Source organism: Ptychodera flava, chromosome 8, assembly GCF_041260155.1.
Source record: "Ptychodera flava strain L36383 chromosome 8, AS_Pfla_20210202, whole genome shotgun sequence".
Lineage (NCBI taxonomy): Eukaryota > Metazoa > Hemichordata > Enteropneusta > Ptychoderidae > Ptychodera > Ptychodera flava.
This window is the reverse complement of record NC_091935.1, coordinates 1955783-1969110: the sequence shown is the minus strand read 5'-3', so window position 1 is coordinate 1969110 and position 13328 is coordinate 1955783. Positions and strand designations below refer to the sequence as shown.

The 13328-nt window shown below is 37.4% G+C and overlaps 1 protein-coding gene across 2 annotated transcripts in view; it reads right to left on the bottom strand.

The window, feature by feature from the left end:
* Positions 1–9591: 9591 nt before the first annotated feature.
* The window catches only part of LOC139138166 (histone acetyltransferase KAT6B-like), a 39160-nt gene continuing 35423 nt past the window's right edge, over positions 9592–13328 (bottom strand). For both annotated transcript variants that reach the window (XM_070706415.1, XM_070706416.1), the window contains exon 8: positions 9592–12723. In XM_070706415.1, the coding sequence (XP_070562516.1) occupies positions 12580–12723 (144 nt within the window). In that variant the 3' untranslated portion in view covers positions 9592–12579. The remainder of the gene's footprint in view (positions 12724–13328) is intronic.

Genomic DNA, 13328 nt, shown 5'->3' with positions numbered 1-13328 from the left:
TCTCAGAAACAGTGTAGAGGTTCGTGATTTTTCTACCTGATCGCAAATCTTCGTATCTTATGTTTGAATATCGAAAACTGCGTCGAACTAAAATATCCTACTTTTAGAAGTCTGATTCAAAGAAATAGGAATAAAATGTATATATGTATCAGTGCACTGACTATGGTTGTGGTGTTCACGTACGCAAGCTGATCGGCAGTTGCATTTTCAGACTAAAAAGGGCATTATTTACTGTAGAGAGCTCCGAATTCGAATTCAACATTTCGCTTGAAAAATCTTTGAACTTACTTATTATGCAGTGTTACATCCGGTAACCACAGTTCAGATATTGGGATGTAAATGTAATCTATGTCACCGTATAGAGAGGCATTCCAACCAAGAAACTCGTCCTTCCAACTCTGAAAACGACAAACACAGAGAAATAAAAAAAATGTAATGATGAATATGCAGCAACTTCTCCATCTCTCTCATCATTTGTGATGATGAATTGACTCAGAAGACCAATTAAATCACCAATTCTGATTCTCTGCCAAATTTATCGCTTGAGGGCTTCTGTGAGCACAGCGCCATCAGCGGCAAGAATAGGTTTGCACCTGTTTACGCCTGTCACAAGAACGATGAGTGAATCTGGGAGCGGCTTCGAAAATGTAGAGCCTAATGAATACAGTAAAAAAATTGCAAAACAAGTTGCTGTTTTTGAAATCGGTAACATTATATCCTCTAACTCCACTGAGACGAATACTCTGTACCAAATATGTCAATAGTGTCAATAGTGTAACTTTAAACTGTTGATAAGGTATTCATGATTTTACTTTTAAATATTAGGTTTATTGGGTACGTACATTTACAGTACCTACGTTGTGTGAGTCAAAATCAAAACCACTGGGCTACATTTCTACCTCTACTGCAGGCTCTAGAACAGAAAGCTGGTCCAGTAACAGAGATAAGTCATCGCAGTAAGGACCCAGACCATGCAAACAGATTAAGTGCCATGAAGCATGCATAATATGCACGCCTATGCTTATGCACGCACATAACGCACGTGTCAAAATAAAATCAACTATCAACTATCAAAACTTTATCTCTGTGTTAATATACATGTAGGTTTCTTGATAGAGGTGCTGACACCAACGGGATGAAAAGGTCGTTATTGGAAATAAAGTGAGCGTTGAGCCCGTCCGGACGACTCTTGCGAATCCGTTGATTTCGTTACTAGTGAAAAAAATCACAGGGTTGTACACTCGGAGTCATACCTTCGCTCGGGGTAGCCGCCCCCCTCCAATTCAAGTGTATTTGATGGGTCAGTACGTATAGCGGAACTATATGTTTTATTACTACTTACGTATGTCATCCACATGTTCAAGCTAATCTGAAAATCTTTCATGTTCTGTTCATAAAAAAGGTAGAATGTTTGATAAGAAACAGAGAAAATCATCGTTCAATAGTATGCATCTGTTGAACTGGTCAGTATTTTACCGAAAACATGTATAATAGAAGTCATTATAGCACTTTGTCAACGATGTCAGACATTGGGGAGATTATTGCGGTTTACTATAGGCATATATTTGCTCATAAAATACGCATGCGTCTGAATGAAGAATATATATACAAAGTTAACGCATGTGACAGCACTTGTCTCAATGATGGAGACAAAGCCATCCTCGGGATTTATTGAATGATAATTTGTTTGGACCGTTTGTAAATTTTAAAAGGTAACATGTGAAGACATAACATCAGCACAATTTTGGAATGTTGAAAGCATACGTTACATTCTTAAAGCACAACGAAATACTTTACATTCTCATTCAAATCACCGCTTAAAACGTAACGGTGATATCAAAAAATAAAGCACTGGCTATTGTATCGAGATGTCGTTGAACATTCATTGCAAAACTCCGCTCTACTATTTGCATACTTACACCTATTATCATGAAATCTTCCAATCTTTAGAGCAACTTTTATATTTGTTTTCATTTGAAAATGAAGTACCAAAGATCACAAAGGAGGCGTTCATATAAGATTCACGTTAAGTAGTTAACAGTTGGAAGATATCGAAGCATATATTCAAATAGACTGCTAAAGTAGTATGACTTTCTTATCCCTTTGAGCGCCAAAGTCTATTTTTGTCCCCTTTATATGATAAACCCCGGTCAATTTTTCTCAGATTTTTGCCAAAATTCTGAGAAAAAACTGTGGCAAATGAAATGTGATGTCCATTTTGTCCAAAAACAATAAAAAAAAATTACAGAAAAATTCGTAAAAGTTGGTAAACTTTTGCACTAAAATTTTGGCGGGAGAAAATGATAGCCCTCAAAGGGTTTATGACCGTCGATGGAAACATTAGTTAGCAGACAGACTTTTAAGATCACGAGATAAACGTCTGAGATCTATAGTGTGTATTATTGTGTATCAGTGACTTACCACATCAAGGATCTGTAACAGAGACATTCGTAATGTCACAATGGTTGTCTGCGAAACATTGCGAACTGGTCGAATATTTTGATTGTATCCGGACATCAATTTGGCCGTCAGCTGATGCTGGGGGCTGTCAACTATTTGGAGAAAAAGAACGCGAGAGGATATTACTATGTTCAAATAATAACCAGGGGGCGAAAAAAAGAAAGGAGATGAAATAAATTCAAAGCAGACGGATATTGATATAATGAAACTGCAAAACGTACGGAAAGTATCATGCTTACATATAAAATAGTTATTTGTGAACGATACAGTTATCAGTGAACTATACAATTCAGATTTACATTTACGCTTTGGACATAAAAAAAGTTGCAGGTAAGGAAGAACAAGAGAACTAGTAGACACTGAAAGTTGCTAGAACTCTGACCTGACGTTGCAATTACTGGAACTCCACCTATCGGCACGTAGACGACGAACGCCAGGAACACCGGGAAATTTAATATGAAACGTTTTGAGCACATTGTACTGTTGCATCAGGCTAGAGCGTCGTAAACAGTGAAACAGTTTCGCTTGAGATGATTTTCACTCGACGCTGCAACAAGATGAAGTGTGGCCCAGTGACTCAAAGTGCTCTGTTGGTGATCATAATATCTAAGTAAATTGGTCACGAAAGCCTGATCATCAGATATAAAGAGCGGTGCACCATGGGACTAGCGGTGAGACAACACCAAATGGTTATGGCATCTTCTAGAAGATTTATACTGTATCACCCATCAGCAAGCTTGGATACTCTGCTACTTAGCATTAACATTTCATTCGGAAACAAGAATTTTAGAAGTATCCTCATTTTTTACTGAGCTACATACTGCCGTTCTTTTTTTTAAAAAAATCCGCTTATTGATGAGCTTTAATCACACAAATTGGCTAGCATGGACTTGTCAGGCCTGCCAAAATCGTGTCGCGTCGGTGATGAAACAGTTTATTTTGCTAGTCGCCTGGAGAAAAATATGATCGGCTCTTTAATGAACGCTTCTCATAAATGGTAAATACTGGGCAGTAACAGCGCCTAGTCGGTTATTTAATGACTTGCAGAACATAATATATTAGCAGTATTAAATATTTACGGTTTCGTGCAGCTGGACGACATGTCCTAAATAATTAAAATTTCATACGCCTGAGTCACTGACGCACATATATAACACAATTATTATAGTTTTACTATCTTCGGTGTGCAAGTCAAAGTCGCCCTTGGCGTTTGCTATTATGATATGCGTCTTTTGTGGTCGATTCGTCGCCTGACTACAGAAATGTAACACGAATTAACAGGATTTCCACATTGCTTGAGACCTCACTGACGAAACATCACACACGAAAAGGGAAGTAAAAAAAAACGTTGTGCCCTCAACAGCGCCCTCTATGGCGGAAGAACGGAGTGGAAGTCGGACTGGACCACAGCTTATAAGGTATAAACCTAGAAATAGCATGGCTCACCCTTACAGTTCGCGCGATATTCCTTTTTTTTCTTTACATCTTTGTTCCGATGTGGGCCAACTGGACTTTCAAAGTCCATTAGAAATAGGACTGGCTGGAATACTTGTCTTCCCAGTTTGACTTGACCAGTGATGTTTTGTCATAGTGAAGTTGACTATAGTATACATGAGCTTAAGTTTGAAGACAAAATCCGTAATTTTAGACGTTCCAGGGCAGACACATAGCAGAGTGTGAATTTTAAAGGGTGGGAACTCTGTGATGCATAGAAATTCTGATCATATCAAGAAAGCTACCAGCAAGGAAATCATCATTACTTTCAATATTACGAAAGACTTTCGGGTTAATGGATCTTTTTGAGGGAGGGGTTAAAATCCAATCAACGAAATTTGGTTTTTAAGATTTATTTTTATTCTTTTGGCGTTTATTTTTAAACTTTTTTGGTTCGTTACATGATTTGGGGATTTTTTTATCTTTTCCGCCGTCCGCGGCTATTTTGCAAGAAGCGTGCGCGCATAATGTTGTTACATGCATACGACGTACCATCTCTCCGTCCTGCTATTATGGCCGAATTTTGGGGCAAATTTAATTCACTGTAGTTTTGAACTTATTCCATTTGAAGAAGAAAAAATCTCTCTTATCAGTTATTTCTGATGAATTTAAGTAAACACTTACACAATGCATTGTAACGCTATAAACATTTTACAAGTCGTAGTCTGCACAATGATAGTTTCTCTACCCTTATACAGTAATGCAGGGAATTTTATTCAGGATGAATCGACACGTTTCAATACAGTGCACAAATATTCCCGTCATCAAAGTACTATGTCATTGTGAATGTTTTTGAGACAGATCTGTACACTTGGCATTCAAATCAAACACTACGAAATAAACAGAATACATAAAATGATTGATTATGATTAATCGACATGATGTATGTGTTATCGACGAAGGAAAATAGATTGACTTTGATATTGTAGATCGCTTTGAAAAATTCGGAAATTGGTGTTTTGGCAGAAAACGTTTGGAGGAGGAATGTGTTCGTCAAATACTTTGGAACATACGCACCGTTCGTAAGATGCTCATCGCTTTCAATCAATTCTTTTAAGAAAACCAAACAAAGTCTTCTAAAAAACATGGTTTTCACCTGAGAGCACTCACAACTTGAAAGGCTTGGCCCGCACTCAAAAACCTTTAAACCAAAATTACAAAAACAACACATGAAAATCAATGGTTAGGGGAGAACTATTTGATTTCTGAAGGGTTGGGATGTTTCAAAAAAACAATTGTTGGCTGGTGAAAGATAAAAAAGTTCAAATGGACAGAAGTACAAAAAGAATTGTCGCCAAAGTGCAGAAATAAGCAAATTTGGAAATCGGATTCTCTCATACTCACTGGGGGCGATAATATTTCCAATACTTGTCAGCAAGCCCTTCTTGCCAGCATTTATGATACTGAAGTCTAGTTTAAAATCATTGCTCACAATGTTTCATTGCAATGACAGACCTTGAAAACATTGCTGGGTGTTCAATCAATGTTTACATCAAGGGAGACTATTGACTTGCTCTGTAAACAGTGTATATTAAAAAAAACCACATGACAGGATTCAATAAAATAGTTTTAGAGCAATACATTATTCTCTAAATATATTTCTATGTTTTTATTTAAGAAACAGACATACAGGTATTTCTAACAATGCATATAAAGTTTTTTGTGAACCACACAGGTTCAGAAACGCATATAGCTTTTGCATACGACAAAAATAATTTGATGAAAGACTAACAATTGAAATTTTAAAAAAATCCTGTCACTATGACGGAATAAAATTTGTGCAATATCCATTTTCACCCTCCCCCGAAATCAAAAGGTTCTCCCCTTGACTTAATTGGAACTTAAAATAAAAAAAGAAGCCGTTACCACAAGTCTTTATTTTAGTTTTTGTCATTTATTTATCTATTAATTTGATATTTGTTCATTTATTTATTTATTTATTCACTTTCTTACTTATTTATTCATTTATTATTATTTATTGGCAAAATGTCTGACTAAACGTAGGAGAACTGCTACCAGTGAATAAAATGGGTTGTCGGGTTTTGGAATGTGAGTGAGATTGCAAATTATAAGCAGTTGTTCATAACAATAATCGTTTTGTCGTTTAAAGAAGGGAAATTTTACATTATGACAAATTGTCATTGCTACTGTTATACAGACACCATTTTATTTTGTTGCTGAAGCCAAAAAACACCTGTCTTCTATAAACTCTGACAAAACCCATTCATTGAGAAGTGACCTATATCAAAAATACAGACTGCAGATGGAACAGCATAATAGTGAAGTTCAACTAAGGTCAAGATAATGGCGATATTTTTTACGCTAGTTTCAAAACCTAATTTGCGGTAATGAGCCTCCTAATTACCTTGTTCCGATGACTATATCAATCACCAAGGTACTGTTATGGAATGTCAGGTCCGTCAGGTTTCTATTTATAGTTTCTCGTTCTGTGCATTCCGATCAGACATATATTAACATCTGTGAAATACGATGAAATGATTTTTTCACGTTGTACAATAACCATTTCAGCAACTTTTGTTAATTTTACTTGACAACAAAGAGGCTTATGCCGAACCAGACAGATTTTATATGTTTCTGGGTTTTTTTCTGCACTGTGCGTGACCGAAATGCTATGGTCTTCGGACATTTGAAATCCTCTGCATACAAATGATAAGTTTCTCCTGGAACGTTAAATGCCAGCGGCAATCTTGGATGAAATATTATTCTTCAGTTCAATTACTTGATTTGACATCATGTAAATATTCAAAATTTATTTCTTCTGTTTACCCGTTGCTTTCTAGATCCAATTGCCAAGTTGGCTGAATCGTAAATCAAGAACAAGAACTTTCTCTGAAATGTAAAACTGATTCTAAAAAGCCATTTGTTCGAGTGAATGTGTCAACCGGAGAGGGTATCACCATTACAGTCTCTGTTATTACTTTGTAAATTGTATTCTATAAAACCTCTCACCCCTATTTGTGATGGAACTAGACTTTCCATGGAAAGTTGTGGAGTTGGAATGAATAGTGTTCACCAACTACAATAGTTTCCAAAATATGAGCTCAAAATAGTCTTGATAGTGGGATTGAACTACGGACTGAACAAGGATAACAGCCATTATCAGTGTAATAATGACAGTGGCTTCTGTCATCAGAGTACTGATGACAGTGACTTCTAGTGTCATTATCAGATACTGATGACAGTGACTTCTGTCATCAGAGTACTGATGACACTGACTTCTAGTGTAATTATCAGAGCACTCACAGTGGCTTCTCATTATCAGAGTACTGATGACAGTGACTTCTGTCATCAGAGTACTGATGACAGTGACTTCTAGTGTAATTATCAGAGCACAGAAAGTGGCTTGTCATATCAGAGTACTGATGACAGTGACTTCTGTGATCAGAGTACTGATGACAGTGACTTCTAGTGTAATTATCAGAGCACAGAAAGTGGCTTGTCATTACCAGAGTACTGATGACAGTGACTTCTGTCATCAGAGTACTGATGACAGTGACTTCTAGTGTAATTATCAGAGCACAGAAAGTGGCTTGTCATTACCAGAGTACTGATGACAGTGACTTCTGTCATCAGAGTACTGATGACAGTGACTTCTAGTGTAATTATCAGAGCACAGAAAGTGGCTTGTCATTATCAGAGTACTGATGACAGTGACTTCTGTCATCAGAGTACTGATGACAGTGACTTCTAGTGTAATTATCAGAGCACTCACAGTGGCTTCTCATTATCAGAGTACTGATGACAGTGACTTCTGTCATCAGAGTACTGATGACAGTGACTTCTAGTGTAATTATCAGAGCACAGAAAGTGGCTTGTCATTATCAGAGTACTGATGACAGTGACTTCTGTCATCAGAGTACTGATGACAGTGACTTCTAGTGTAATTATCAGAGCACAGAAAGTGGCTTGTCATTATCAGAGTACTGATGACAGTGACTTCTGTCATCAGAGTACTGATGACAGTGACTTCTAGTGTAATTATCAGAGCACAGAAAGTTGCTTGTCATTACCAGAGTACTGATGACAGTGACTTCTGTCATCAGAGTACTGATGACAGTGACTTCTAGTGTAATTATCAGAGCACAGAAAGTGGCTTGTCATTATCAGAGTACTGATGACAGTGACTTCTGTCATCAGAGTACTGATGACAGTGACTTCTAGTGTAATTATCAGAGCACAGAAAGTGGCTTGTCATTATCAGAGTACTGATGACAGTGACTTCTGTCATCAGAGTACTGATGACAGTGACTTCTAGTGTAATTATCAGAGCACAGAAAGTGGCTTGTCATTATCAGAGTACTGATGACAGTGACTTCTGTCATCAGAGTACTGATGACAGTGACTTCTAGTGTAATTATCAGAGCACAGAAAGTTGCTTGTCATTACCAGAGTACTGATGACAGTGACTTCTGTCATCAGAGTACTGATGACAGTGACTTCTAGTGTAATTATCAGAGCACAGAAAGTGGCTTGTCATTATCAGAGTACTGATGACAGTGACTTCTGTCATCAGAGTACTGATGACAGTGACTTCCAGTGTAATTATCAGAGCACAGAAAGTTGCTTGTCATTATCAGAGTACTGATGAGTGACTTCTGTCATCAGAGTACTGATGACAGTGACTTCTAGTGTAATTATCAGAGCACAGAAAGTGGCTTGTCATTATCAGAGTACTGATGACAGTGACTTCTGTCATCAGAGTACTGATGACAGTGACTTCTAGTGTAATTATCAGAGCACTGACAGTGGCTTGTCATTATCAGAGTACTGATGAGTGACTTCTGTCATCAGAGTACTGATGACAGTGACTTCTAGTGTAATTATCAGAGCACAGAAAGTGGCTTGTCATTATCAGAGTACTGATGACAGTGACTTCTGTCATCAGAGTACTGATGAAAGTGACTTCTAGTGTAATTATCAGAGCACTGACAGTGGCTTGTCATTATCAGAGTACTGATGACAGTGACTTCTGTCATCAGAGTACTGATGACAGTGACTTCTAGTGTAATTATCAGAGCACTCACAGTGGCTTCTCATTATCAGAGTACTGATGACAGTGACTTCTGACATCAGAGTACTGATGACAGTGACTTCTAGTGTAATTATCAGAGCACAGAAAGTGGCTTGTCATTATCAGAGTACTGATGGTAGCGGCTTCTAGTATAATTATCAGAGCACTAATGACAGTGGTTTCAAATACGGTGATGTTAAAACGACAAGATGTAAGAAGTTTCTAAATTATAATAAATCTGATATAATAAATTGCCAAAGAGACAAGACAGTTCTAATAGTACTGGCTCTATTAAGCTTTTGCAGAGCAGCGGCCTGTTGGAATAAACAGCTTTCAATTATGACTTTGCAAAACCTCCAAGAACGACAAAATAGTGGCAATATACGACAAAGTGGCAATATTTGCATTTCAAATACTTATTTCTTCATTGTGGTTGCACTGCAGTGAAAATCTGAATAAACACAGTCAATGCTCAGTCCAAAGCTTCCATGAAACATTTTGACTTGTAAGTTTTTCCCAACGACTTGACTAGTACATCATTAAATTGAAAACAAGTGGAAACAAAGCAAAGACAGGACTGAATGAATGTCTCAGCGATACAATGATTGTAGTGGCTGTATTCAGTGCTTTTATTTGGCTAAATCTACGTGTTACAAGACTGAAACAAAGAACATATACAAATACAAAAGACATTACCAGTGGAAGACAAAATTGTAAAGCAGAAAATATACTTCCACAAAACATATTTTGTTTCACTTTTGAGATCAGAAATCCTACAGCACAGTGACACTCAAATAATGCCTGTTCAGAAAAAAAACTTTCTGCCAAATTAAAATGATTTTGGATGAAGTTTGATAAACTGCTATACAGTGTATGTATTTTCACACTACAAAACCTGCAGGGAAATCACACTGTTTCTAATACTATTTTCAAAAGACTTTTTGAATAGCACTCAACTTAGTCTCCCCAATGCTGAGCATTTCTTGATAAGTCACATTTTGATTCGTGAACTGTTTTCTACTTCGTTTGAAGACAACACAGGAGCAAGACATTTTAAATATAACAAATCTTAAATCTTTTCATATCACAGTTATTTACATTTTAAAGGAAAATACAAATATTGCTATATACAGGGCTGAAATGGCAGAATGGTTATGACAGCAGCAAGCATACCATGTACAAACAATACAGGCCATCTACAGGTGTCTTATAAAAATCACATTACCCTGGCACAGAAAAAAAAATTCTGTTAAGAATTACCATGTTTCCTAGAGATTTTTGCTGGAAAATTTTCCACATATTTTCCATCTGAAAATGGCCAAAAAAGCTGCCAAAATGCCTTGTATATGAAAACTTCATTATAATAAAAAATACACAAACTGGATGCTTGACATAAAGTATTTCTTTGGATGACGACCACAGAAAAATATTGACGATGCGCAACTATCCAACCCATTTGATGAGTGGTAATGCCCTATTGGGTAGCCTTCAAGATTCCTTGTTTGTATGGGAGAAACCATTTGTTGTCATCACAGAGGTGAATGTGGTTCACCCCAAAAAGGTAAGTAGTTAAATTATATTTCTAGGGAAAAAGGACAACATATAGCACACCAAAATGAAATACAGCTAACCAATTAGCACACTCTGTTGGTTTAATAATTGTTTTTTTTTCAACTTCCTTCAGTCTTTGCCTGCAATCATACTCAGTGCAAGACCCTATACAGTGTCTTTGGCAACCCCTATCTGCTTTCCAGTGTCTTTACTGACCCCCTATCTGCTTTCCAGCATCTTTACTGACCCCCTATCTGCTTTCCAGTGTCTTTACTGACCCCCTATCTGCTTTCCAGTGTCTTTACTGACCCCCTATCTGCTTTCCAGTGTCTTTACTGACCCCCTATCTGCTTTCCAGTGTCTTTACTGACCCCCTATCTGCTTTCCAGTGTCTTTACTGACCCCCAATCTTTTTTCCAGTGTTTTTATTGACTCATATCTACTTTCCAGTGTCTTTACGGACCCCCTATCTGCTTTCCGGTGTCTTTGAGGACCCCCAACATGCTTTCCAGTGTCTTTACAGACCCCTGCTTTAAAGTCTCTTCATCTGTTGAACAGCGTCTTTGCAGACCCCCTATCTGAAGCATAAAATGACTGCTTGTTATTATATCGGCATATAGAAATATGATCATAAGTTAAACTATTTAAATGTGTTACTTTTTAGGGATGGCTGAAGCAAGGTAATGCCAGCCGTTTAATTTGTGTTATACAATGTACAAGGTAACATGTTTTGTGGTATCACAAAGTACCTTCACACATTACAGCAAGCCCTACCTTAGATCTGATACACAAACTGATCCAAATATCCAACACAACAAATAGATCAGATTTAGTTTGGGCAATACATTTCATCTTGAGATGACAGAAACCCTGCTAAGTACTGTATTGTCAAGATAAGCATTTACTGACTTGTTATGCTTATGGCAGCACCTCAAGAAACAAAGGAAGGCAACTATTTCAACTCTGAGGGCACACACGCAAATTCTTTGACACGATCTTTGCAGTTATTGATCATCTCTGTGATACAACGGGAAGCCCAGATTCACATATGTGATCATCAGGCCGTAACAAGCTAAGTGACAGCACCATTACAGAAATGGTATCGCCACAAACTGATGACATCATACCTGCCATAAAAAAATGGCAAACTTAGTCCATAGTGATGACACTAAACACAGTATTAACTGCAATGTATTGTGAATGCCACTCCTAGTGGTGCTAAAGTGACAAAGTTTGGTAGGGGGTTCATCCTCGACAGATAAAGATACAAATCGGCTCCCGCAAGGCTCCTTAGCTATTTTTTCAGCATTGGTGATTGTCAGTGCTGGTTGTCTATCTAAAATATTCTCATTACATTGGCTGAGTTCAAGGCCTGGCTTCTCTCTGACAATGGTCTTGGCTCTCTGGCCATGAATAGTCTTTCAGAATCTAACACAACATCTGACACACACAGAGTCAATGGGTCACTTATGTTAGATACTGCACCTTCTCTAATGTTGTAGGAAACAACAGTTCAAAGGTCATCTAAGGGAAACCTTTCATTTAACATCTAAAAAATAATTTGCATTAAAGTTTTATGGACTTATCTTTCACTGCCAAGTCCACGGACAAAAGTGCTGTCCATTATTTTAATTGGAATTTCCTGTTTGGGAAGACACGTGCCAGTATTCTTTCAACACAATATTCTAGCACACTTTCTAAAGAAATTGTACTTTGCGAGCTTTAAAGCAAATATTTCACATTTTGGCCCCAGTTATGGAAACTCAAAGAGGCTACTGAGAGTTTATAAAAAAACATGTAAATTGGACTGTCATGATTTCATTAAAAAAAATTATGCATCCTGTACCCTCTTCCTTATTCAATGGGCATTGCATGGATTAACTTACAGGTGAGACACCATTGTTCATTTTTTGTGTCTGATCAGCTGTAATCAGCTGATGGGTACTCAATTAGCTAGGTCCACTTCAGTTCCTAGACCTCCCAGTGTGGGTTGGTCGGTTTATCTCTCTCACCCTCTGTCTATCTCTCTTTGTGTTCCTGTCTCACGTGTAGATTGATGGAGGCTGATTCAACGTCTGCAGCTTTTTAACAAAGTTGTAAATCTTCAGTGCAGGGCCAAGTTTGAGGGACAATCCTGTCAAGACATCACTTCTCTTGAGCAAAAGTAGAGACTTGCCATCAATTTCCTGTAAAAATCAATACTCCATGTCAGTCAGGTGACTACCATGAACCATGTGATCAGTCACATGACTGATATCACTTAGCGAATAGAGTAATCTGGGTGTTTAATGTTATTGTTTATGCTGTTATTGGGTCATGAAATTGAAGAACATGAGTACCGGTATTTTCTTTTTGTTGTTTCAGTTCTACTGTGAACCTTCTAAATCACTGTAAAAGAGAATAATATAGAAATTGAGGTGACAAGAAGATTGAGTAACCGCACCACTGTCTATTTTAGGGTAGCAACATCACTGTCTATTCTTTCCTATACAAACTCAGCTCCGATCTCTATTCTTCCCTATATACACATTGCACCAGTGTATATTTTTTCCTATAGACACACTGCACTTGTGTCTATTCTTTCCTATATACATATAGACGCACAGCACCGTTGTCTATTCTTTCCTATATACACAGTCCTGTTGCCTATTCTTTCCCATATACATGAACTTGACTTCATACCCAATAACAAATAAACAGCACACACATAAACAAAATTAAACACCCACATTACTCTTTAATATTACTGTAGTGCCCTACTTTGTGATCTGGTTTGTGTAATCTTAGTCAA